This window comes from Rhipicephalus sanguineus, chromosome 11 (assembly GCF_013339695.2).
Source record: "Rhipicephalus sanguineus isolate Rsan-2018 chromosome 11, BIME_Rsan_1.4, whole genome shotgun sequence".
Classification (NCBI taxonomy): Eukaryota; Metazoa; Arthropoda; class Arachnida; order Ixodida; family Ixodidae; genus Rhipicephalus; species Rhipicephalus sanguineus.
In genome coordinates, this window is record NC_051186.1 from 42,399,838 (window position 1) to 42,425,932 (window position 26,095).

The window sequence follows — 26,095 nt, forward strand, 5'->3', positions numbered from 1 at the left end:
AGTCAGTTTTACATTGTACAGTGGTTGAAAGTTGACCTGCCGGTCGGCTGAGCGTTGTACATTATCCAACGCTCGCCAATATTATGAACGCAGGACCCGAAATTTTTCGTTAACAAACGACTGTTTGCTAAATGAAGGGGTTAACGAGCATTTCTTCCATTATAGTCTACATTTGTTCTAAGTTGCCCTAAGGTCAAATGGATAATTGCTCGATGACTGTGCGTTGTGCACTAGTCAACATTCGCCAAGGTTACCGAAGCAGTGGCTTACAGTCCACCAAAGGCATTGAACTGTTCAAATATTGGGCCCGCTATCCCTACGATAGCGATATACGATGATTCAACGTTGGCCTAGAGGCAAAGGTCAACTTGCCGGACGACAAAACGCTGGTCACACAGGCCAACGTTAAGCAACGTGTTCGTAAACGTACAAGGCTGACGTTTGGCCACAAGGACCGCGACTTTTGTCTTTCACTGCAGGAACACTATAATTAGGGAGGATCAACATTGTACCTTACACCGTCTATTGACTTGTATGACTGCTTGGTCGCATGTCCTGTCGCTTCTGTAGGAGACTCAAGTTGCCAGTCTGTGCTCGTGGTGACCGTGAAACAGTGAAAAAGGATCAGCGGTGCGGTGGAAACTTAAGCATTTTAGCATTTCCTCAGCCTGGAAAGGTCTGTCGCAAAGAGGACCACGTAATACCAAAATCTTAGTTAAGGAACTTGATAGAAAAGGACGAGTAAAAAATAAATAGAGAAAAAGGTATGATAATCAGATCAAGGTACCATACAAAGCCTCCCTAGTGACACGAAAAACGGAAGCTAAAAAGACAATTGCCTTCGTGAAGCGTGCACACGATCCAATACGTGTTGGCTTAAACGGCCAGAAATGAGCAAAGTTACTGCAATACCCTCCATCACACACGTTGCATATTTTCATCTTGTGTTCTTTATCTGTTTATTATTTGTTTTACGTCGTCGGTGCTTCCTTGGGAGACGCTGGACCACATGTAAGGTTCCCGAAGCAGTACGAAGTTTTTGGTCATCTGCGACGTCTAATTCTTTATGAATGGCTGAATAACACATTGTAGATTCCCGCTAGAGTTCTGAGCAAATGACAAGCTTTCCATTTCCATGAAGAGCTGCGATCACCTTCTCTGAACAGTTTGTTTCCCTTTCTACCTCTTTGCCTCTCTCTCTGTCGCGCTTGCACGGCGACTGCATGGCATACGAGCGTTAATTTTAGGACCGGGGATACGTTGACCCCGCGCCTGCCTGCATACATAGCCTCTCGGGATAAACCGCAGAAAGCGAAGTCGAGTTTAGGCTTAAAATATATCTAGCCCCATGTACTGCACGCTGAAGGGAGGTCTCGGGTGTGACTCCTGCGGAGCCCGTCTTGTCCACAAGCTCTATCCTCATCTTGTCGTCTCCGATGGGGGAGGGGGGGGGGCTAAGAGGTAAGGAGCTAGGGGGGAGGGGTCAAGATGGGTTGAGACCCCACGGTGTTCGTGTCCTATAGTCGTGTCGTCGGCGGCGTTCAGTCGCAATCTCTTCCTGTACTCTAAAGAAGCAGCAGCAACAACGTGTGTGTGTGTGTGTGTGTGTGTGTGTGTGTGTGTGTGTGTGTGTGTGTGTGTGTGTGTGTGTGTGTGTGTGTGTGTGTGTGTGTGTGTGCGCGCGTGCTTGATCGCGTAGATAACGTCACCGCCGCGCGGCGTCGTCTATTTGCAGCTTGCGTGCGTGTGTGCCCACCTCGGTTCTGAACCCGGAGGGGGGTAGAGCCTGAAATAGGCCTCCTGGTTCGAGCCTCCTTGGGGTCCTCTCTTTTGAAGAACCGTGCGTTGAGGCATGCATGGCATGGATGTGTATGGGCTCGGCGTGAAGGGTGCCCCGAGCATGGTTCTTCCACGTGTCTCTGACAGTGGTATAATAACCGTTGTAGCGCGTAGCGAGACTTCAACACGCTTAGTACAATTTTGAGTGCTGTCATGGAAGAAATTGGGACTTCTGAACAGCCGTTACTGCAGCGCTAGGCGAGTAACGAGAGAAAGAGGGAAAAAAAAGAGAGGGAATACAGCAGTACTTGCTGCTGGGCTAGTTGGTGCATGTTCATCGATGAACAGTAAACTTGGCGCCAAGAACGTGACCATGCAGGAACACAAGAACACATAGAAAGGACGGGCAATACAGGAAGAACAGGGAGGTTGACCAGATTGTCCGGTTTGCTACCCTACACATGGGAAGCGGAATAGAAAGAATAGAAAGAGAGAAATCATGAGTGCACGCAATTCGCAATACACATGTAACAGGGCAGCCACCTACATGCAATCCTTGAGTCAATTGCCTTCAAGAACTGCAGAAGATCTCGTATGGTTTTCTGGGTCTGCATGATGAGCTATGAGGCCAGGATCCCAAGACCTTTTCTTCGGTAAAAGGTCGATCATCAAGTCTTTCGTGTGCTGAAGGCACACTAGTCTGGCGATGTATTCGTAATCCTGAATACAGCTTGGTGTGGACCAACCGATAGGCCTGATACTTTGAGAGCTTAGTGCCCATATCGCTGAATGCGAATCACAAGGGGAATACATAGAGAGGTTCGTTGTTGGTAGGACACAGCCATGTATTAGAGCAAGTGACAGTGAAGGCAAGCAAAGCATAGGAGGCGTCTTTTGTAGTTTTATCTTGTTGAAGTGTGGTAATCATGAAATAAAGGTAAATAAAAGCGCACGAGAAAAGAAATGGCCGCCGGTGGGGACCGAATGTACAAACACACTCGCACGTTAGTTGTCCAGTTTACAGAGCCGTTTAAAAGGCGCTGCTAAGAATAGCCGTGAAGGGCGTTCAGTTGTTGTCCGAGGACATTTTAAAACTCACACTACTACGGTGTGCTGCAGCCTCAGAATAAAGTAGTAAACGAGCAAGCTTGTACGCTATATAGAAACCAGCTGCGGGAACCTACCGAAACTGGCACTCCTAAGTGGATCGTTTTGTGTCTGCGCGCTTATACTTGTGTTCGTATTCCGTCGAAATCAGCTTCCTTAGTAGTTCTGTTACTCGGTGAGTCATATAGCGGCAAAGTTTGCGACGACGTGCTTTAATTACTGACATTAAATTTACCATTACTAAAGCCCGAATCCCTTTTCTTTATTATTTTTCTGTCTTCACAGCACCCGCTGTACCGACAGGCTTAGTGTTGATGCCCTATTACAACTCTTTTTTTTTTTAAGCAGCAGCCGTCTCACCACTCAAACTAGAAAGCGTCTCTTGATTATTACAATTAGAAGTGACCTCCATAACTAACGAACTGGGGGATCGTTACCGAGCTCAGCAAAATTATACGGCCAATTAGAGGAAGGCTTGAGCGTTGGCCGACTGCGTGGATTGATTTAGACCGTTCGCCCGATTTCTCCGTAATCAGGCGTTAAGATCTCTCTTACATCGTGCGTCTAATTATTATTTTCCTGCTCATTTCTTTCTTAGTTTGTATTTTCTCTCGTACCTACGTCTCCTCCTGTGCGCAGCTGTTTGCTGTGTCTAACAACGCCAGCGATCCCTGCGGCATATGAAGTAGGGCACCACCGGTTATTGAGGTTGGGGGGAGGGGGGAGGGTGTTATGGGGGGATGTGGAGGGGTTGTACGTATATGCCGCAGGTGCGAACCGTGATTGCGGCAAATAGTAGAAGGGGCAACGCTGTACGCGGGCTAATAATAATGAGCGCCGTATATCTTGACGACCCTGCGCGGCACGGGGCAGTTTGTACTGGCGTTCGAGGCGAAGGTTACGCCGCCGACAAAGCCGGTCAGTTGATATATATCTGTATATCTACATGTACTTCGCACGTACCCGTGGGTCGTGTAATTGTCGTAGGTCAGTAAAAATTAATTTCAGGCGTCCGTTCTGCTTACTTAGCTATTCGGTGATTCATTCGACACCCTGGCATCAGATGTCTGTTGCACCGACTTTCACAGTCTCGTTGTGGGAATAGCAATGGGAAATTGAAATTGAATACCGGGGGTTCATGTGCCAAAGCTCTGACATGATTTCCGAGACGCGCGAATATGAGTGTAACTATTTCATTGCCGAACTGCAGCATGTATTAGCGCGACACATAAAAAAAAAAGAAAACACAACGCACGCGACACACGGTGCAGTTACGGAACACCTTCTCGTCCGAAAAGCAATCCTCCTGACTTGTCAGCTTCCCGAAATCGGCATCAAAGTTCATAGACATTGTACTCAGGGCGCACAGGAATTCAGAGCTGCCGTAATTTTTTGTCGAAAACCACTGTTCTTACATTGGATAGCGATGGCTCAACAATGGCATGTCTTTAGCAGTACTCCTTTGGACAATGAGTTCGCAATTTTTTCTTGGTAGCTGGCTCTCGCAGTGTGCTACAGATAGCACAGATTTACAAGGCCATCACATCGACGTTATCCGACCACGTTAATCTTAAGCAGTACAACGTTTTTGACATTGGGCTGCTTGAAGATTTGAGGCTGTAACTTACGAGTCGAGCGCGTTCGTCAGCTTGCAGGCTGCACAGTGGCCAACGAAAGGACCTGTAACTGGTCATTGTGCTGTCCAGAACTGCCCGGGATTTCGAGTTTGCAATATTATTATGAGTTAAGGCTTTTCGATCGGTGTTCTGTGCAGTGATTAACGAAGTGACCTCTCTTGTGTACCATACAGCGGCCCCCCTCGCAGTCCCTGAACTCGTATGGCACAGCGGACGACGTGCGTTCACCTACGGGTTCGGCGGGCACTCCGGGACCCATGCCCCAGCAACCCAGCTCACAGCAGAGCACCGACAACAACAGCGAAGCGGGTGAGTGCCGTGCTCTACCATGTGCCTTATTGCTATATTATATCGTACCGCGTCACTACTATAGCCGCGGTTTCGAACTCTGAATTGTACTAATCTACTCGCGTCGTTAGTTCAACGTCCGATAGTCTCTTTGCTGGTTAATTTCATGTTGAGGCTGGATTACCTCTACGGTGAGCTCACTGTAAAGAACGGTAGTCCTTGTGCTGCATATTTACATCCCAGAGGGCAATATGGCGGCACCATGTGAGACCTTCAAGCCCTTGGGGGGGATTGGTCACGCACACCCCAGATGGTAATATGGCGGCACTCAAGCAGCCCTTGTCGGGAAGAGGCATGGACTGCCGTTACCTGCAGTTCTTTCTTTGATATCGTCTTTCCCTTTGGTGTATACATATTGTTTAAAAACTTCTGGCCTTTCAAACTTGCGATGAATGATTAGCCTTCGGAACCGACCACTGCTTTCGAAGGGGGAGGAGAGGATCATTGAGCAGAAAGTGAGAGTGAGAGAGAGAATGTGTGACATGTATGGTTGAGTGAACGAAAGGAGTTATAGCCGTGAGCAGTCAAGAAGAGGGGGGAGTGCGATGACGGATACGATGAAGTGCTCGACAAGCGCGACTTGTAGTTCACTCGTCGTCGTTCTTGTTGTTGTCGGGTGGTGGTGCCCCAGCGAACAGCGGAGGCGCTACTCTATCAGTGTCTTGTCTCGCTTAAAAGGAGGGCCGGTGTCGGCGGCGGCGACAGGCCTCCGTGAAATCTTTCTTCCGCCATGACACCGCGCCGTTGGCTGTCGTGAGTGACGAACGCGGCTCTTCGTCACTGACGCCGTTGCCTTGTCGTGCGACGCGTGCCGCGCCCTCTCTCTTCTCCTCTCCACTTTCGTGTGCCACAACACTGCTGAGGTCTAATTGACTCTGACAGGCCATTGGTTCGAGGCAAGAATCCAGGTTGTCGAGGTCTATAATGCTCACATTTTGCTTCAACGGGCCTTTCTTGTTATATATGGCTCCAGGAGTAGCCCGAACTGTAAAGAAAGACTCAGAGCAGAAACACAACACAAGCGCTGAACACGGGAGCTTATGTTGTGTTTTTATGCTGTTTGTCTTCCTCTACAGTTCGCGCTCAGCAAATCGCCTAGATTTCTGCTTTGTATATGGTTCACTGGACCAGCTTATAGCGCAGTTGAAGGAACGGACCGTGTACTAAAAGGAGATGTACGGAAGATTGCACGCGAATCTTGTTTTCTCGAGATACTCTATTCTTATGTCCTTATCATGAACCAGTTACCATTGAAGTCAAACAGTAAATGCAAGTTGGGAACTATTTGCATGTTATTTGTGTATACGTGTGTTCTGCTTCATGCTACGTGAATATGAGCAAGGCAACCCTAGTACAAGTAGTATAGTTTTACACTCCCTATCGCAAAACCCAGTGGCACTGTCCCAGTGCCATACCTGATTATTGGACCAGTGTGGCGCTCCATGGATACTGGGACGCTGGCACGCTGCACGCGGCACACTGGACGCTGGCGCACTGCACACTGGGCCACCCGTTACGGGCCGAAATCGGGCTTTTAAATTGTTTCTAGAAGCAGTGGTCATACCCCGATCGTAATTAGGGCTAATACGCGAGCACCGCGACAAAAAAAAAAAAAAGAAACCTCGAAAAAAAAAAAAGGACACCGAGCGGGAGTCGAACCCACTACCTCGATGCAGCATACATCCTGAGTCTGACACGTTACCGCTGCACCACATCTGGAAGACGAGACACCGGTACTTTTTTCTTCATGTTATAACTACCTCCGGTAGCCAGTATTTTCATTTTTCTCGTTTACAAACGCAGATTTCAGTTTCTTCGTGTTCGCGAGAACCTAAGGGAAGGTAGTTTGTTTTTTGTGTGCTGCCTAGGATCGGAACGTCTGTCTGGCCCGTTCTGCCGCAAAAAATATTAGCGTAACCGCAGATGTGTTGCGGCAATCGCACTGGCTCGCTAAGCAGTCAGTCATACCTACGTAAACAACAATGTGCATCTGACCTGCACACTGAAGGCTTTAGTTTTCGTCACCCGTTTGAACACATTTTCTGTTCTTTTTGTTTACGTTCCGCGTACTATACAGCCGCAGTACAGCATCCTAGCCAAACCGGCTGTTAAGCTTAGAGCTGTACTCCGTGCGCCGCGATCGCTGTGAAGAACGTGGATATTCAAATACGAAGAATCTAATAACCGTTAGAATGTAGTTTCGATCATACTCGACTCAAGCGAGGCCATATTAGCACCTTCGACTACATGAATCAGAAGCTAAAAACTCCGAGATTGAGCTAGGGTGGCCTAATTGAGCGTTACATTGGCTCACTGTTGCCGGTGACGTGCGACCTTCAGCGGTACGAGCCCATATGGAAGGACTAGCTGTTAGCGTAGGTTGATGTTATTATCAGACTAATACTAATGTCATATTGTGTTGCGAATGATAAGTTGTTTCGATGCAGTTACATGAACTACATTTACGACACTTGATCACACACTTGAGAGAAAGCGCGCACGCGAGCGCTCGACAGATGATTGCTTCAGCGTATACAAACCTCCGTCGCTTAACTAAAACTAAAGCTAGATATGTACAGGACACACAATAGAATATTTTCAAGATATTCCGTATGTTTTTCTTTTGACTTCTTGCGACCCAATACCAAATCTTATATGAATTCCACTTAGTGCGTCCAGTTTTTTCCAATGTGCTGCCAGTGTTCGCAGTGCGCGAGCGGACACTGTACAGCGTGGCCAGTGCCTCCCAGTGCGCTGTAAGACACTGGGCCACACTGTACAGTGTTCCCAGCGTCTTTCAGCGCACTGGGCAGCACTGGCCACGCTGTACAGTTTGTCCCAGTGCCTCCCAGCGCGCTGTAGTACACTGGGGCACACTGTACAGCGTTTCCAGTGCCACCCAGTGCGCTGAAAGGCACTGGGAGGCACTGGAAACGCTGTTTTTTCCGATAGGGCTGTGTAGAAAACAATATAGCCTAAAACAATGAACTCCACATACAGATTTTACCTACCTTCTTTTGTTTTTATAAGATTTGTAATACTTTCTTAGTTGGCGAGTACTTCAGCACTGCAGTGTAGGCGCCCTCGTACACGTCAGATTCAAGAGTATGTGTGAATACACTTGCCAGGTAGCGGGACCGCACACCACCGGTAGGCCACCCTACCATCGGGGAGCACGAGAAACTCTGGGAGTGAAAAGGGAGTCAAATATAGTATCAGTTGTCGCTGAAGTGTAACGTCATTCGTGTAAGCCACAATCAGGATAGCATCACGTGCAAGGAAACGTCACTTGAATACGGTATCGCACTTCATCAAGGAGTATACGGGAAACGCCCGGAGTGAAAAGGGAGTCAAACGTCGGATCACTGTAGTATATATATAGTGCTTCATTGGGAGTCTGGTGGCAATCATTCTGTTTGGGAGTATATATATGGGAAACACCCGGTGTGAAAAGGGAGTCAAATGTCGGATTACTACAGGACACTGCCTCATTGAGAATCACCAGGAGTTCATGCGTTCTTAGTTTCCGCCAGAAGAGTCGAGAGAAGTGGTTCCACGCAACCATCTATCCCCCTTTTAATGAAGAAAAGAAGAAAGCGGAAACGCAGTTTAGCGTCCTTTTTTCGAGGTGGTTTTTCCGTTCGAGTAATACGTCCTTTTCGTCAGACCCACGCCCCCCTCGAAACGAGCGCGACTCGCATCGGCGAACACAGGAACTACAACACGGGTCCCATTATGTAGAAGCGTCCATTTCTCAACTGTGTGTGTACACACGCTCGTGCCTGCATGCAAGTGGCCTCCGCGCTCCGCGGGCGAAATATAATGACCGCTGTCCACGCAGATCCGCCTCTCGCGTTTTCCCATTCTTAAAAACTTCTCGTTTTCCTGGGCCATCATTTCGTAAATGGTATTGCTTGTTGTTCTTCGTGTCTTCAGTTAGCTCTGCTACGCGTGTTTATTTTTTTATTATTTTTTCCCCGGGTGTGCTGCTTTCGTACATATCAGCTTCTGTAAACGAGCTCCTGTGCCCTCACCCCCCTCCTGCGGCTTGCTTGTCGCAAGCTCTCATCGTAGGTTTCATTCGTTTTGCCTCGTGCGTCTAAGAGAAAGCTTTCTTATAATTACGCTAGAGATAGCGCTTAGTTGAAACTTTCGTCCTGTGTAAGAGCGTGTCCCATTCCGTCGACAAAGAACTCGCTTATATATGATTTCTATTGCTCGTTCTCACTGTTAAAAAAAAAAAGAAAAAAAGCTTGAAGTTTTTTGATGCGGTTAAACCAAGTTTGTCGAGATCGGTCTTGCTCGATTTGGTGTTTTTCGTCCCACAACCATAATCGTCGTGTGGCTTGCTTGCGTTTCTTTTCTTGAAAACTCGGCGCTTGCCGCTTTCCTGTTAAGAATGCGACGTCACGCTGATAAGGCACATGCCCTTCGTGACCGGGAAGTACCGGAACTGCGGTGATAATGCAAGGTAAGTGCGCGAGGTAGACTACGATTTCTGTCGTGGGAAAAAAAGACACCCTTTTTACTCGCTATAAATATATGTGGAAAAGACACTTCAACTACACTGTTAAGGTAACCAATGATCGCTTGCTTGTGCGAGCGGTGTGCCCTGCATGAAGGTATAGTGATGCACTTCGTTTCTGTAAGTTTGGATTCCAGGGAGGTCTTCAATATACAGAAATGGCTCGAGATATTCCGTTGACCTGTTATTGAGATTTCTTGCCTTCAGTGGGGACAGTTTATTGCGGTAAAGCTCTTGTTTGGGCTAGTTGGTGGATTCTTGAACACATGCACTGGGCTGCGCGAAAAAAACACGGACGAAGGAAGGCCTGTCTTTCTTCGTCCGTGTTTTTTTCGCGCTGCTCTGCTATATGTGTAGACAATCTGCTAGGTAAATTATCAATCTTAGCAGATTACCTTTAAAAAACCCAGTGTATGTGTTAGCAAGCCTCTGAAGCATGAAAATATAGTACGAAACAAATACAGCAAGTGAGAGCTGTAAATACCTGTGCAATGACACCGCGCAATCATAGCTTAGACAAAAAATAAGAAGAAAGAAATAGCATCGCTGATTAACCAGCTGTGGAATGCATCGGGCAATAGGCGACGGAAGACGTCCCGCAGCGTAGCGTCCGTTCCCATCAGCGATTTTTTAATCAGCCTCCCGCTGGGCTTGTTTTGTCGTACGACTCGAAAAATTACCCTGTGCGTCGTGGCCGCAAGACTTCTCCTGTTCTTTTTTTTTGCGGGTGCATGGCTTCAGCACTCGGTTACAACATACGAAAAAAAAAAATATGTTAGCTCCGCCCAGAGCCATTGCTGTCCCTCCCACAAAGAATTTGGATAAAAGCTCCATCCAATAGCGCTTACCCATTTTCGTGACGTCAAGCGCTTCTCGAGTGTTTGAGATAGCTGACTTGACCATACAGACACACGTTTGTGTCGCTGGTTTTATGTCGAAAACATACGCGTTTTAGTGAATTTCCTCCGAGATTCTGACATAGCTGCTCAGGCAAACTTAATGTTTTAGGTAGTAACGAGGAACCTTTAACTATTAATACGCGTGGTATTTACATTAGCGGAGAAAAAGTACTTCCGGTTCGAGCGAAAAGCAGCTAGCACGACTGTCTTTCACAGGTGAAGGGCGAGCGCGCCGTGGTTCTCTAGGCGGAGCCTACATATTTTTCTTAGGTTGTAACCAAGTATGGTCGTTCCAGAGTCTGCGTAACGTTTCGAGCGCTTAAATCACGTCGAGGAAAAAAAAAGAAAAACCGGGCTATATGGATGGAGGACACGTTGCCTCACAGACATTTTGCTCGCCGTTCTTTTATATTTATGTATGTTGGTAATACATGTACTCGAGCACAACTTCGTGCTGCTGCGGTTAATTGCTTACGGCTTTCAATGAAACGCACGACATTTGACTGACATGTATGTCCTGGCTGTCGGGAAGCAATTTAATTTTCGGTCCCTCCATTAGGAAAGGCCACCTGCGGGCCATGCTTCAATCAGTGAAACGCTTGGGCTAGGCTTCTAAAAACTAAATGGCAAAAAAAAAAGTGAACCGTATTGGATGTCCCTACAAATTGGCAGTTCTAGTGGCTTCGTTATCACACGTGGTCGGTGCAATACGAAAATGAAAGAGTCGTTCGTATCCGTGGCTATCGAGTCTAGCACATACATGGCTAAAGTGCTGGACGTAGCCGTGGCTATCGAGTCTAGCACATACATGGCTAAAGGGCTGGACATAGCCAGGAAACTAGACAAGCTAGATCTAATGGCAAGCTAGGCAAGCTAGATAATGGCAAGGCATGGCAAGCTAGATATAACCAGGAAACCCTTCCTGGCTCCCCTGTTGGCACGCCCATGTGCAGCCTGCGTCAAGACTTTAAGGACCACGAGACACAAGAAGATGAATATTCCCTCAACTTCGGAAGGTAGCGTGGAATTTAGATCTCCGACCCGGTCTGGAACGCGCTAACAACATGTTCTGTGCACTTCGACCCAATACAGTCACAAATTCAATGTTTTCTCAGACCTAGTAGTCTAAACTTTTGACGAAGACTACAGGTTGTTGCGGCCTCCGCTGCCGTGGCCGGGTGTCGAAACCGCGTGCTCGCGAGCTTAGCGGCTCGACAGCGCAGTTGCTGTAAGCTATACTATGGCGATTATTTTTTTAGATAATTAATCGCAGAGCTCTCTTACCCCCCCTCTCTCTCTCCCCCCTCCCTCCCCTCTCCGCCCTCTATGGGGTGCTCTTATTTCTCCGCATCGAGCTTTATTCCGTGCGCACTTGTGTCGTGACTCGGCTACGGTGGCTCTAACGAAGAGCGCGCCGCTGCAGCCGTCTATATGCGGAGTCATAAATAGATCGCGCGAGTGCGCGTTTCTGTCGTGATTTGTTGTGGCCAGCTGTTTCGCCGTGAGCACGGGGCCCCTGTGCGGGCTATGCGTCTGACTTCGTGCACGACCCGGGTCCCCGTAAAGAGAAACATAAGAGTACCGCATGTACCCGCGTGTAAGGCCTACGCGATGGCAAATCGGTTCTGCTGCGAAAGCCCGCAGGGTGCAGGTAAGTTGATGAAAAGAAAGTATTTGTGCCGGGGACCCCAAGCGGCTTACGTATACGCACGCTCTTTCGTTCCTTTGTACTCCCAGCCGCACCCAAAGAGAATACAAAGAACGCAAGTGCTTACGTTTCGCAAGGCGCTTTGGATCACCAGCAATAAAACTCTCTAATAGGGAGTTTTAGTGCCGGGGACCCCAAGACGCTTGCGTACGCATCTCTCGCGTCGTTTGTACTCCCGACCGCACCCAAGGAGAATACAAAGGAACGCAAGGCCTTATGTACGTAAGTTGCTTTGGAGCCCCGGCACCAAAAAACTCTCTAATAGAGAGTTTAGTGCATCCACCAGCTTGTGTTGAGAGCTTATGTTAACGCCGGCAACCTGAGTTCGCTGTGCCTCTAGCAACGCTTGTACGCCCGTGAGTCTGGTATATACCGTGGTGTGGCTTATAGTTGGGCACAAACCTAAAACATTGATAACCCGAAGGTCTATGAAAGTCTCGAGGACCTGAAGGAAGTCTGTAAAACGAAAATTTCATCCACCCTCTTGTATTACGAGAACTTACGTTAACGCCGACAACTTGAGTGCGCTGTGCCTCTAGCAACGCTGATAAGCCTGTGAATGTAGTATATACCGTGATGTCGCTTATAGTTGGGCACGAACGTACCTAACAATGAGGACCCTTTGGGTTACACGGGGTGGCAGAGGAGAGACAAGTGAGAGCTTTGAGAATCTGGGAACACAGCGTGTTCAAAAGAACGAAAGGAACGAAACAAAAGAACAAACGGTATTTCGTAGAAACGAGCGAGAGAGAGAAGCCGGACGACGAGTGCTTGAGACTCGGTCACGTTCGGTTAATGAGCGAGCCTCGTTAAGGAACTGTGTGTATACGGGCACAAGATTGCGTGACGTATATATGAAAACTGTGGCGTGTTGGTTGCCAAAATGGGCACGCGAGGCGTAGATCACGTGATATCGCGTGATTCGTTTTAGGGGCGCCCCTGAATGTTAATGTAAGTTGCTAAAGCACATCCCTACTATAAGTGTTCGACCTATACAGACAGACAGACAGACAGACAGACAGACAGACAGACAGACAGACAGACAGACAGACAGACAGACAGACAGACAGACAGACAGACAGACAGACAGACAGACAGACAGATAGACAGATAGACAGATAGATAGATAGATAGATAGATAGATAGATAGATAGATAGATAGATAGATAGATAGATAGATAGATAGATAGATAGATAGATGCGAAACTAGTTGTCACCCGGTTTCAAAGGGGATGCCATTAAGGTTTATCATTATCACCGCCATCATCCTGTGCATGTCACACACATTGTAGCTTTGTCCGCGCTATATCTAGCTTTATATATGAATCTCAGAAACGCTGTAAACTCAAAGCACGGTGCTTACTTGGACTTGGGCAGCAGCAGCGGCGCAGACCACACACGTGTCTTATTCTTCGTACTCTATTTTACAGCCGGTGTCACGCCGATCAGCAACAGAGTTTAGCTACAACTGCTGACGCCTTCTTGTATTCGTGACTTGGCCCGCCAAAAATCTGACGATCTGCAACCCCGGTCTGCCGTGCGAGGGCATCACCGTGCCCACCTATAAAGGACCGCGCAGCTTCTGCAAATCCTACTTGGGCAGCAGCAGCGGCGCAGACCACACACGTGTCTTATTCTTCGTACTCTATTTTACAGCCGGTGTCACGCCGATCAGCAACAGAGTTTAGCTACAACTGCTGACGCCTTCTTGTATTCGTGACTTGGCCCGCCAAAAATCTGACGATCTGCAACCCCGGTCTGCCGTGCGAGGGCATCACCGTGCCCACCTATAAAGGACCGCGCAGCTTCTGCAAATCCTACTTGGGCAGCAGCAGCGGCGCAGACCACACACGTGTCTTATTCTTCGTACTCTATTTTACAGCCGGTGTCACGCCGATCAGCAACAGAGTTTAGCTACAACTGCTGACGCCTTCTTGTATTCGTGACTTGGCCCGCCAAAAATCTGACGATCTGCAACCCCGGTCTGCCGTGCGAGGGCATCACCGTGCCCACCTATAAAGGACCGCGCAGCTTCTGCAAATCCTACTTGGGCAGCAGCAGCGGCGCAGACCACACACGTGTCTTATTCTTCGTACTCTATTTTACAGGTGCGTTACGATCACTCTTTGTATAGCGAAGTTCTTTTTTTTTTATCTTTCTGTGCTGCTGTGTGCTGCCCTTGCGAATTCTGAGAATGAGTGATGCAGAGCACGACGAGTGTTGCTTTGAATGTGGTTTGCAGATAGAGCCCAACGCAGGCCATACTGTGTGCAATGAATGCCTGAGCTCGTATCACCTAGGTAAATGTTCGGGTATTTCAGAAAGAACATTTAAATCGAGAAACGACGCGGCTCGTAAACAGTGGCGATGCCCAATGTGCAGAGGTGTGAGGCAAAAGAATGCAGTTGACACAATTAGTGCTGCTGCAATAGCTGAGCTTCAAGAGAAAGTCGCCAGCCTCACGAACACCGTGAAAGGTATCGAGACAAGCGTACAATTGTTGTCTGATAAATATGATACAATACTGTCTCAAATAAGCAAGCAAGGTAACGAGCTAAAGGATATCAGGCAGCGTGTGGATGGACACGAGGCTGGGCAGCAATCACAGCAAATATGTGAGCTGAGAAAAGAAATGAATGAACTCGAGTGGCACAATCGAAAACTTAATTTGGAATTCCACGGGATTCCGAAAACGGAACATGAAAACCTTCTCGAGAAAGTAAATGAAGTTTCTGCCTCGCTTCAACTGCCGACACTCACTCCCACTGATATAATCGCTGTGCACCGCTTGCCATCAAAGCCTGATAAAACACCCGGTGTTATCATTCGTTTTGCCAGACAGTCCGTCAGGGACGACTGGCTTCGAAACCGAAGCAAGCTGCGAGCTCTTCAATCAGATGTACGCATCCAGGAAAACCTAACTAAGCAAACGCGTCAGCTTCTGTGGGAGACGAAGCAGTGGGCACGAGAACATGACTTTCGTTTTGTCTGGCACAATGGTGGGAAAGTGCTAGCTAGGCGGAAAGAAGGCGAGTCAGTGATCGTTGTCAGGTCAAGAAACGACTTAACAGCTTAAGTCTTTCCACGCTTTCAGCAAAGACCACATCTAATTTTATTCTAAACAATCATGTATATCGAACCTAACGATGTAAAGAAGCACCTCGGCGAAATTGGTTTGTCAGGTCTAAAAGTTTTTCACTTAAATGCACAATCTGTTCGAAATAAATATGTCCACTTTGACGCGTTTTTGATCAACTTGCTTTTGAGTGTGACGTGATTATGCTATCTGAAACCTGGTATGTACGTGACAGTGACGTATACCAGCCACCTGGCTACAATGCTTATAAGCTTAATCGCTCAGGTCGTCGCGGAGGTGGTGTGTCTGTTCTGGTCAAGGAAAGCTTGTCATGTGAATTTATCAGCGATTTTACGTGTTCAAATGGTGACTACGAAATACTATCCGTAAAAATTAATCAGTGTATGTTTTCTAACGTTTATCGCCCTCCAAGTGGGAATTCTGGTCCATTTTTCGAATACCTGGAAGAGTACTTTCACTACTGTGTTAGAAATAAGCTGGCTATTGCATGTGGTGGTGACTTTAACATAAATATGTGCATTAATACCAAAGAAAGTAGCCAATTGACCTCTCTGTATAAAAGTTTTGATTTAATCAATGTTATTAATTTGCCAACTAGAATCGGTCGAAACACTGCAACTTTAATTGATTTCTTTCTTGTGAGTTCTCATATCCCAAATGTGCAATCCGGTGTTATTGCAAGTGACCTTAGTGATCATTTACCAATATACATGGTATTGCCGCAAGCCCACAGAGTCCCAAAACCCCGATCTTTAGTGCAAAGTATGTCTTCTCAGAACCTCGAGCGTTTTCGCCAAGAATTGTTGACTACTTGCTGGACTGATGTTCTTACTTCTAACGATGCTTCTGTGGCTTTTGATAACTTTCTTTGTAAATTCAAAAATTTATACGACACACACTTTCCGTATAGATACTACTCACGTCCTCGAGGGATACGAAAGCCTTGGATTACTCGCGAGCTACACGCCAAAATCAAAATAAAAAATTCCATGTATAACACATTCATTCAACTTCGTGACCCTGCTTTACTTAAAGAATTCAAAAAATACCGTAACCATTTAAATAAAGAAATTCAGCGTGCTAAAGATACCTACTTTAACAACATGTTTTCAGAGGTGTCGAAGGATGCTGGTGCAACATGGAGAAAGCTTAACTCAGTACTTGGGAGAAGCAATAATATTACCACACATGAAATTAATGTAAATGGCGAAGTAGTTCGAGGTACCGAACTAGCCAAAATGTTCAATGAATATCTTACAAATTTATCTTTTTCTACGGCTCCAGGTAATCCTTTGAGATACTTGAAAGGCGACCACGCTGATTCGGTGTATTTAAACCCCATATCAGAAGATGAGGTTTGCCTTCTGATAAAGCAGTTAAGAAATAGTAGTTGTTGTGATATCTTTGGAATTCAAGTGCGTCCTGTTAAATTCATTGCAGATTTTATTGCTAAACCTCTAGCGCATGTATTTAACCTTAGCATTTCGAACGGTATATTCCCTGCTAAACTTCAGAAGGCTAAAGTTTGCGTCTTGTACAAAAAAGGAGACAGGAATCACTTAGCGAATTATAGACCAATTTCAATATTGCCCGTATTCTCCAAAATTCTCGAAAAAGCTCTGTATTCTCGGTTGGTGTCTTTTACCGATAAACACAACATAATCACAGAATCTCAATTTGGCTTTCGTAAAAACTATTCCACACAACTAGCACTCCTTAATCAAAAAGAACTTATACTGCAGAACATTGAAGATAAGAAGTATGTACTTGGTATATTTATAGATTTTACGAAAGCATTCGATTCTCTTAATAGAGATATCCTTATCCAGAAATTAGAATTCTATGGCATTCGTGGTCAAGCTCGACAAATCGTCATATCTTATCTTAGTCACCGTAAGCAGTGTGTCTCTATCGACAACACAGTATCTTCATTTAAAAGCACTTCTTCTGGAGTGCCGCAAGGTAGCATCTTAGGACCATACCTTTTCAATATATACATTAACGATATAGTTAATGTGGACCCCAATGTTAAATATATTATCTATGCCGACGACACGACGCTTTTTTTGGCCGACGATGAGAGTGACCGCTTATTCCAACGCGCTAATCAGGTTTTGCTTAAGCTGGCGGAATGGGCGTCGTGTAATGGTCTAGTTATAAATGTTTCTAAAACGCGAGCTGTAGTATTTCGGGCAAAATCCAAGAATTTTGTACCATGCAATTCACTCCTGCTAAACGGAAGCCCCATTGAAGTTGTTAACGATTTTAAAACTCTTGGTGTAGTATTTAATCAACATATGTCATGGGACTCGCATACTGAGCATGTAGCTAACAAAGCGGCTCGTGCGTTAGGACTTCTCTACCGTCATCGCGACTCATTGCCAATAAAGACCAGACTTTTAATCTACAACTCTTTATTTATTTCTTACATCGAATACTGTTTTCTTGTTTGGGGAACAACCATTTCTACAAACATTTTGAAACTTAAAAGAATCCAAAACAAAATAATAAGGGTAATTGCTAACACTGCTCCCGATCATTCAGCTGAACCGTTGCTTAAGAAGTACGGCTTAATTAGTATAGACAACCTCTATAATTTTAAACTAAGTTTGGCACTGCGGAATGAAATTAAGAAACACACACATAGTCTACGCACCCTGGCTAAATTAAAAGTAAACGCGCGTAGCTATAACACTAGGCATCTTGAATATTGGGATGTGCCTCTCAGTAGAACGAACTATGGTGAAGATAGGCTGTGTTGTCTCATTCCTAGAATGCTAAATAATTTTATGCACAGAACATACATATAGAGCACTTCACATTCGACCAGCTTAAGCAATATTACATATAACATTAATTATATGCTTTATTCTATTTTTTTATCTCCATTTTTGTGACTGTTCTTTCTTTCCTTTATTCTGAAATAAACTAAAAAGTTTCACAATTTGTTACTGTATAAAGATGTATGCAGCATCACGTACTATTTATTCATTGTATTGTTTTCTTTTTGTACTACTTTTTTCGATGATAATAGTGTGCAAACTTGTTATTTTAATGACTTGTATATATTCAATTGATGTATTAATAGTGTCTGTGGCCAAATGCTGACCAAAGTCCAAGATACAGGGGGTGAGAGCTTTGTCAAGCTGCCTAAAAGCAGCTTTTTCTCTCATTCCTCATGATCTGTATTGCTCATGAAATAAATAAATAAACATAAACATCAAACCAGCTAACGTTAGCTTTTCAACGGGCTTTTTCGTCTGCACTTCTCATCATAATTGGCCATCATCGGCTTTCTGCGGGGGCTGTTCGCAGTCAATACAATCCTGCAAACGATTGCAAGCGTCCGAAGAACTATAGTAAGAGAGCTGTGATCTGTGGCCTGCAGCCACACATAACACAAGCTCGCCACATCGCCACTTTGGACAGTGTGTGCCTCTTCTCTTCGTTCTTCTTCTTACTTTACGTTTCTACCGCTTTCCGGAGGTCTTTCTCGTCTCTCTGTGAGCGGTTGCTGCCGTTCTTTGCCTCTCCACGTCACACATACCGGTGCGATGCTCCCGCCCGCCGTTTGCAATCCCCTCTCTTTCTCTCGCCCGGGGGCTTTCGGGTGCGCGGTAATAACATCTCAGAGCGGCGGGTGTTACAACGCGCAATGAAGATTAATGGACGGAACGGACAGCCCCGCGCGCTAACCCGCCAGAAGAGACGGGCACAAAGAAAGAGATAAAGCGTATATACAACAAGCAACGCCACCACCACTTTCCTTTCCACCTCTCTCGCATACTTTCCACCTTCGTGACAGCCATCTTTGCGCAAGAACAGGATAGGCGGAGGAGGAGGCCAGAAAGCGTACGAAGAAGACTCCTCGTGAGTGTACTGCCACCACCAAACGGTGGGCTTCTTTTCTCTCGGAGGCGAGAGTGTCAAGGAGCGACCCCTTCTTGAGAGAGACAGCTCGTGTCTTTTTTCGTCGAGTGATGCCCTTCAGTGCAGGGCGCGAGCGCCACCTCTTAGCAGAGGGAGAACGTACGCAAGTCTTGAGCCTATGCATGTGTTGCTTCTGCCAAGCCTAAAGCAGTGCACTAGTTCTTTCAACAAGATGGCGAGTTGGGCTAGTTGGTAGACGTTCTAATTTAAAAATGAATTTGAAGCGCACCGAAGTCGCTGACAATGGAATTGGACAGGACAATGCTTACTGTCCTCTTCCAGTCCTGTCCACTTCCATTGTCCGCGTCTTCGGTGCGCTTGGAACTAATTTTTAGGCAGCAATTAGCTCGTCGTGTCGAAGCCGACGGTCAGCTTTAGAATGACAGAATTAGGTTCCGAGGGATGGGAAACGCAGCCGAGGAGGGCAGCAAATTAGCTGAGGTCATGAAATTAGAAAATTTGCAGGCATGAAATGAAATCGCCTTGTGAAGGACTGGGTAAGTTGGAGGGATTACCGGGAGGAGCCTTTGTCTTGCAGTTTACATGAAGATTGGCTGATCTTATTGGTGATGATCATGAAGATGTTGATGAAAGGCCTGGAACCCTATGTCCGGGAGCATACCAGGCACTAAACTCCTGACATGAGACGATATACCTTCTTCGATAACACTCTGGCAGTGTTGGTGACAAGTGAAAAGTTCCCAGGCCACGTTGTCATCGATAACTATGACAGCGTATCGTATAAAAGAGAATCATAATTACCACGCCATAGTTATCTTCGATAACTATGCGACAAATTGACAGCGTATTATATGTAAAGAGAATCCAATACGTGACAAGTCAGGACTCAGAAAAAGAGATTCAGATTATTATTATTTTTTTTTTTTGGTGTACGGTGCTGTCAAAAATCAGCACGATGTATTATTTCTGGCTCTTCACTCATTAAAGTAGCCTCCACGCGCGCTGCACCGTATTAATGGACTGCTGCTGGCTGGTGCATGTGACCGCCTCGAATTGGTATAAATGTAGGAAACACACACACACACACACACACACACACACACACACACACACACACACACACACACACACACACACACACACACACACACACACACACACACACACACACACACACACACACACACACACACACACACACACACACGTATTTTGTGACAAAACCGGAAGGAAAGAGAGAAGGTAGACCCTAAGGGATGGTCTTCTAGGCAGAGGCGACACACACGGGGTATCGAGACGGGAGCGGACGAGGCTAAAGCTCAAGATGAGGGAGGGGCGGAGGAACCTTGAATCCTGCTGGCGATGCCGCTGCGGCTGCCCTACGGTGACGCCACCGCACCGCTCTATTTGGCTGTCGCGGGATAGGTGCCGTGAATCTTCGTTAGTCAAGCAGCGAGCCTTGCTCTTTTGGCCGAATCCCGGGATCGCCGCTGTGCCCCCCCCCCCCCCCCCCCCCCCTCAGAGCTACAGGCCATGCTTGGCGATAGTCGTTTCTTCCTTCCCCCGTTTTCTTACCTTTATTTTATTTTCTATGCCGCTTCCGGGTCGTCTTACCGCGTCTCTCCCACCTCTGGTTCTATGCTCTCCTTTCTTCTTCGTTTTCTCTTCGTTGTACCAGCTTAGATCCCCAGTTTACGTCTTCTTTCTAGCGAATTTTGTTTGCTTACTTTCATCTATCTCCTGTGCTCGGTGGGAGGAGGGGGGGGGGGGGTGCTGTGCGAATACTCTGCCGCCTTGCCTGATTCAGCTGGGCACCCGGATACGGCGGGTATGTCTAAAGAAAGCAAGATATTAGAGTTAATCTAGATGAATGGGTTTCACTTGTGAACCAGACCGATCCCACTGCGTGAAGAGAGCGTGCGCACACCTATGCTATTCCGGTGTAGTCATGGAAGCCTGTCCTCCTCTCCCCCTCCTCTCCTCCTGTGCTTGGCTTCTAGCGAAACATGTAGAGTATGGCGAGGAGAGTGGCACTTCGGATTTTCCTTAAGGTTTTTTTTTAGGTGGATGAGGAGAGATATGGCGCCAGTTAACACTGCTGACGTTGTGAAATATCCTTATGCTTACCTTCCTGACTTGTTGCGCGAGCAAACTGTCGTCGTTTCGTGTCTTTGTATAGATACATACATACATACATACATACATACATACATACATACATACATACATACATACGTACGTACATACATACATACACACGTACGTACGTGCATACATACATACACACGTACGTACGTACATACATACATACATACATACATACATACATAACACATACAGGAATTTCAGCTAGGTGAAATTATCTAATCTTCCGTACACTTTCCGTGGTTTTCATTGCCTAAAGACTTGATTATGATGGTGATAAAACAGCAATTGAACCACTCGGTTTACCATCATCTCGTTTGTACATATAAATAATCCGAGGTTGTTAAAGTTGATTTTCATTTACCAATGTTACCGACGAAAGGAATCTAAGCAGCTAAGCTGTGATGCCAGTTCTATAACGCGTCTTAGTATAACTGGCGGCTAAATGCGTTATCCAGTAAAGCAATCCACCGCTCCGAACCATACAGTGTCAAATATTACGTTTCTTGCTTGTCGATTAATGGCGATGCTTACCTTAGGGCTTTAAGGCTCGGTAATAACCTCCGAGAAACGCCAGACGCACTCGACAAACTGACAAAGACCGTTCCATCCTGACCGTTTGCCTGGAAAGCCCGTTTTAAACGGAAGTCGGCGCACTCGTGTCGCCATCTGTCGGCGATGGCGTGAACTAGCCGCCGTTCGGGGGATGTGTGGTTGCGGCTAGTTTAGTGGATTGGATTGGTCACGCATTCGCAATCTGCTGTGGCCATCAACTTACCGTATCATTTCAATGGGGAATGCATCGCGTGCTGCTCGCAGACTCATCGGCCGTCACGCTTTCGCCACTGACGTGCCTTTTGATGGAGAAAGCCTTTCAAGCTGCTTAATTATACCACCTGAAAGCGCTGCGCTCGTGTCAATATGATTTGGTTGTCTTCTCGTAACTTATTCGCTCGTTAACGAAAGACTGAATGCGGACTTGCCTTTTGGATAAATAGGCAGCGGCATTAGGAAAGTAACAATACGTGATTTGTGATCGCTTCGTGCGTGGAAATGCGCTTGTTATAATGCTATAGTGCTTGCTCGTTTTGTCATTGAGATTAAGAGGTTAACCCAAACGCTAGTGTTGCACTGGAGCTAACTGAACGTCTCTTGTGCACTGAGATCAACTTGATTCGATTGATTGATTGCTTGATTGTTTCTCGGTGAATTAGAAATGTTGGCAACAACTGCGAAATATCGCTATCTTCTCTACGTAAAATCGTTGGACTTCAGAATTTTCGCTCGGTTTCTTCTGTGCATTGAGATAAGGCTGAATTAGTCCGTGGGCTCTTTATAGGTGCGGTTTCTCTGTTGCTAACATAATCCAAAACTAGCCGGAAACCGCTTTCGGGATTTTTGATCTCATCCGTTCCATCTCCGGCTCCCGTGTCTTTATATAATATTTACGAATATAACCAACTCCTCCCCGCTGCCTACTTTGCCAAATTGAAATTATCTCCATGCTGAACGCACGAAACGTATACTGATGGACGCGTATACAAAAACACTCGGTTATAACGAACTAGACATTGGATATGTCGAAGTTGAGGCGTTCGCGGGCTGCTCAATGAGGTCACTAGTTTAAGTTGATTGAAATATGCTTACAGCAGTGTCGTGCATGTAGAATTGCGTTCCTAGAATTAGAATTTTGAATCAGCTCTCGAACCTAGAATCATTAACCAGTTCAATACAGACCAAACTTATCTGTGCTATACACGTAGTACTGCCTGCAATGAATGGTTGTGGTTACTGGTATATTTCTTACGCCGTAGATGACGTATACATAAAGTAACCGACTCGTCACAGGAGATTGCTACTGGTTAATCCGGGTATATCGAATTACCTGATATACCGAACTAGCTTTAGCGCATAATCTTGTTAACCACACGCCTTGTAGTTTCGGCTGTATCTGAACGGCGGGTGACTTGCGGTAATGTAACCGACGCATAAAATAAGCACATTTATGTTTCTTATGGGCTGTTTTGTGTATACTTGGTTATATCGAAATACATGATATATCGAAATAATATTAGCGTATAAGCATCTTTGTTATGAGTGGGAGCAACTGAGTAGCAACGACGGATAAGTCCCGGATGCATCGGGAAGATAGCGCCAGCCAGCAAACGAGCCACGGGTTTCAGACGCGGGGGGGGAAGGGGGGGGGGAGGCCATGGTCGGGAAAATAGGAGGTGGAGGGGTAGAGGGAGTGGGGTCTGAGTTTTCGGGGTTGGTGGGCGCATGGCTCGGGCATCTCTCTTGGTGTGTGTGTGTGCGCGCGCGCTCTGTGCGAGCTCTTGGCTCCGGAGCGGGTCGCAGTCACTGGGGCCTACTTTATCTTGATAAATGATCGCTCTTTCATGCAGGGCTCTCCTCTCCCTCACACCCGCACGTTGCGTTTCTTTCTGCGTTTGTTTTCGTGGCTCTCTTTCTGTCTTTCCTATTCCGGTGGGATCGTCGTCCCCGCTTCTTCTTATTCTTCTTCTTTGATCCTAGGAATCTGCCGTTCTGTCGTATACAGCATGGGGGCGCTTTTGGTCGCCGTCGTCTGGCCGTCCGTGCAGCAGACGACGCGAAAGAAAATTTTGTCTGGTCTTTATACCGAGATAGCTTTCTTATGCTTGTTTTCTTTTCCTCGCCCTATAAGCGTTTACATTTTTTTCCCAGTGCAGCCCACGACACAGCAAGGAAGACCAGGCTATTCGATAAATTTTATCGTCTGTTCTTTATACGCGGAGTTCTCTTTACACGCTTTGCTATGCGCAGCAGACGACACACATTAAATAAAGAGTATATATAGACTATTCAAGAATTAGCGTTCTGTGTTCTTTGTAATTGGAGAGTCCAAAGCATCTGCTGATGTGCACCGTATAATGACTACACAGTATAGTAGTATAGACTACCGAGGTAATTTTGTTGTCTGCTCTTTATACGCAGAGAGCCTACGGCTTCTGATCTTATTGTCTCGTGAAGCGGACGACAGTATAGACTATCCAAGAAATTTCGTCGTTTGCTCTTTATACGTGGAAAACCGTCTGCTGCACGAAGCAATGCACGACACAGAATTGAAGAGCATAGACTATCCATGAAATTTAGTCCTCTGTTCTTTTTAAGTGGCTAACCTACAGTTTTTGCTGTTGTGCCCCGGGGAGCGACGATACAGTATAGAAGAGTGTAGACTACCCAAGGAATTTCGTCGTCTGCTCTTTTATACATGGAGAGCCTAGCTTCTGATGCTTTTGCCTCGTGCAGCAGACAACAGCAACAGCAAAAAGTAGTCTCTTGTTCTTTATACTCAAAGATTATGCTTATGCTGCGTTTTAGGCCTCTATTCGTTATCTTTGCATTCTGCATATAATATTTATCGCTTTTTCAGTACACCCCGCATTGAGCATCACATGAGCTCGCTTTGCTGTTCGGCGATAGAGCATGGCTGAAAGAAGAGACGGAGGAGGCTAAAAGAAGAAGAAATATAGAGATGGTGGGCGGAAGGTCGGGGCGTAAAGAACCCCAAGTTCTCTATTTTCGCCCGGTGCTATATATAAGGCTATATATACGTCGTTTTCGTGGGTGATATTCGTTCCGCGCGTTCGCTATTCCTACAGACCGACGACTTCTCCCTTACTTCATCCTTTCCTTCTTATGTCATGCGGTTCTATTACTCCAGCTGTTCTTTTTGTGCATTTTTTACTTCGTGTCATCCGCTGAAATATATGCGAGTAAGGGCTAGCTGTATTCAGCCTACTCGTACATTTCCGTGGTTTTCGCTTTCCTGCTTTCGTTTTTTTTTCACGTTGTTATGTGGGTCATGTGACTCGGGCTTCATTTCCTTCTCGTGTTGCTTCGCTCGAAATCGTGCCACTTAATCGGATGATGTTCTCCCCGCTTGTGCAGTATTGTACAGAAGAGTAAAAAAAAAAAAAAAAAAGGAAGCGGCTGAGACCTTTCCTTGCGATAAAGAACTTGGCTTGTAATCGGAATTAATATTATAAACATTGGAATGTCGAGTTATGAAACCCTCAAGCCCATTCCAACGTCACGTGATCACGCTCACGCACCGCCTATACCGTATACATAATCTCTGGCGCGAACGAAATGTAGTACGTAACATGTGATACAGTGCTGATAATTCTGGGTGTTGTTGCGAATGCGGAAAAAAAGTAAGAAGAATATGGCATGTGTCCGACGTCAAAATTCCATAGCCCTTGAACTGGATTACAGGAAGGCGTGGACATTTTATTCGATAGAAATTGAAATATGCAAATAACAAAATGTCACTAATGAAGATTCCAGCGAATTAGATTGCGGCGTACGTTGCAATTTACAAATTGTAGCGGGTGTGTTCGGAAGGTTTGTCCTAGCATAGTGAAATAAGTCTTAGGGTGACGCCAGTCCGGAGTGCTTCGGTCCAAAATTGTATAAGGAATTGCCATGACCTCGGAGATATTTTCCAAATCACTTCGCAAGACCGCGTTTACATTTAAAAAGCTACATTGTACTGCTAAGTTCTTGACATTAGTTTGACTGCGTTATGTATTTCGAAACTTCCACGTCCGGAGATTCTTTCCACTTCAATGAAGTTTTCTTCTTCTGCTGCTGCCAACGATCTTCAATTCAGTCGATTCAATGCATTTATAAAGAGGTTTATTAGCGGCGACGATATTTGACGATACAGCTGTCGACAGTCAAGGCGGGGCCGACTCTCAGCGCGAGCTGCGTTCTCTTCGAGCCGAAGAGGGCGACCCACTAGAAGGTGTTCGAGAGGACGACCCATTATCAAGTTCGAACGCTTCGCTACAATTACCCCCGGGTAGGAAAAGGGAGCCACCTGGCGACCTAGCAACTAGTCACTATGAGGGGGTCGTGGTAGGGCTTCAGGCGCTCCACGTTGACAATGTCGCGCCCTCGACGGCGCATGTC

The 26,095-nt window shown here is 46.3% G+C and overlaps 1 protein-coding gene across 1 annotated transcript in view; it reads left to right on the forward strand.

Moving 5' to 3' along the window:
• LOC119374983 (homeobox protein homothorax) overlaps positions 1-26,095 on the forward strand; it is a 348,064-nt gene that overhangs the window by 133,772 nt on the left and 188,197 nt on the right. Inside the window, exon 8 of the mRNA XM_049411114.1 lies at positions 4,697-4,832. Within this exon, the coding sequence (XP_049267071.1) occupies positions 4,697-4,832 (136 nt within the window). The remainder of the gene's footprint in view (positions 1-4,696; positions 4,833-26,095) is intronic.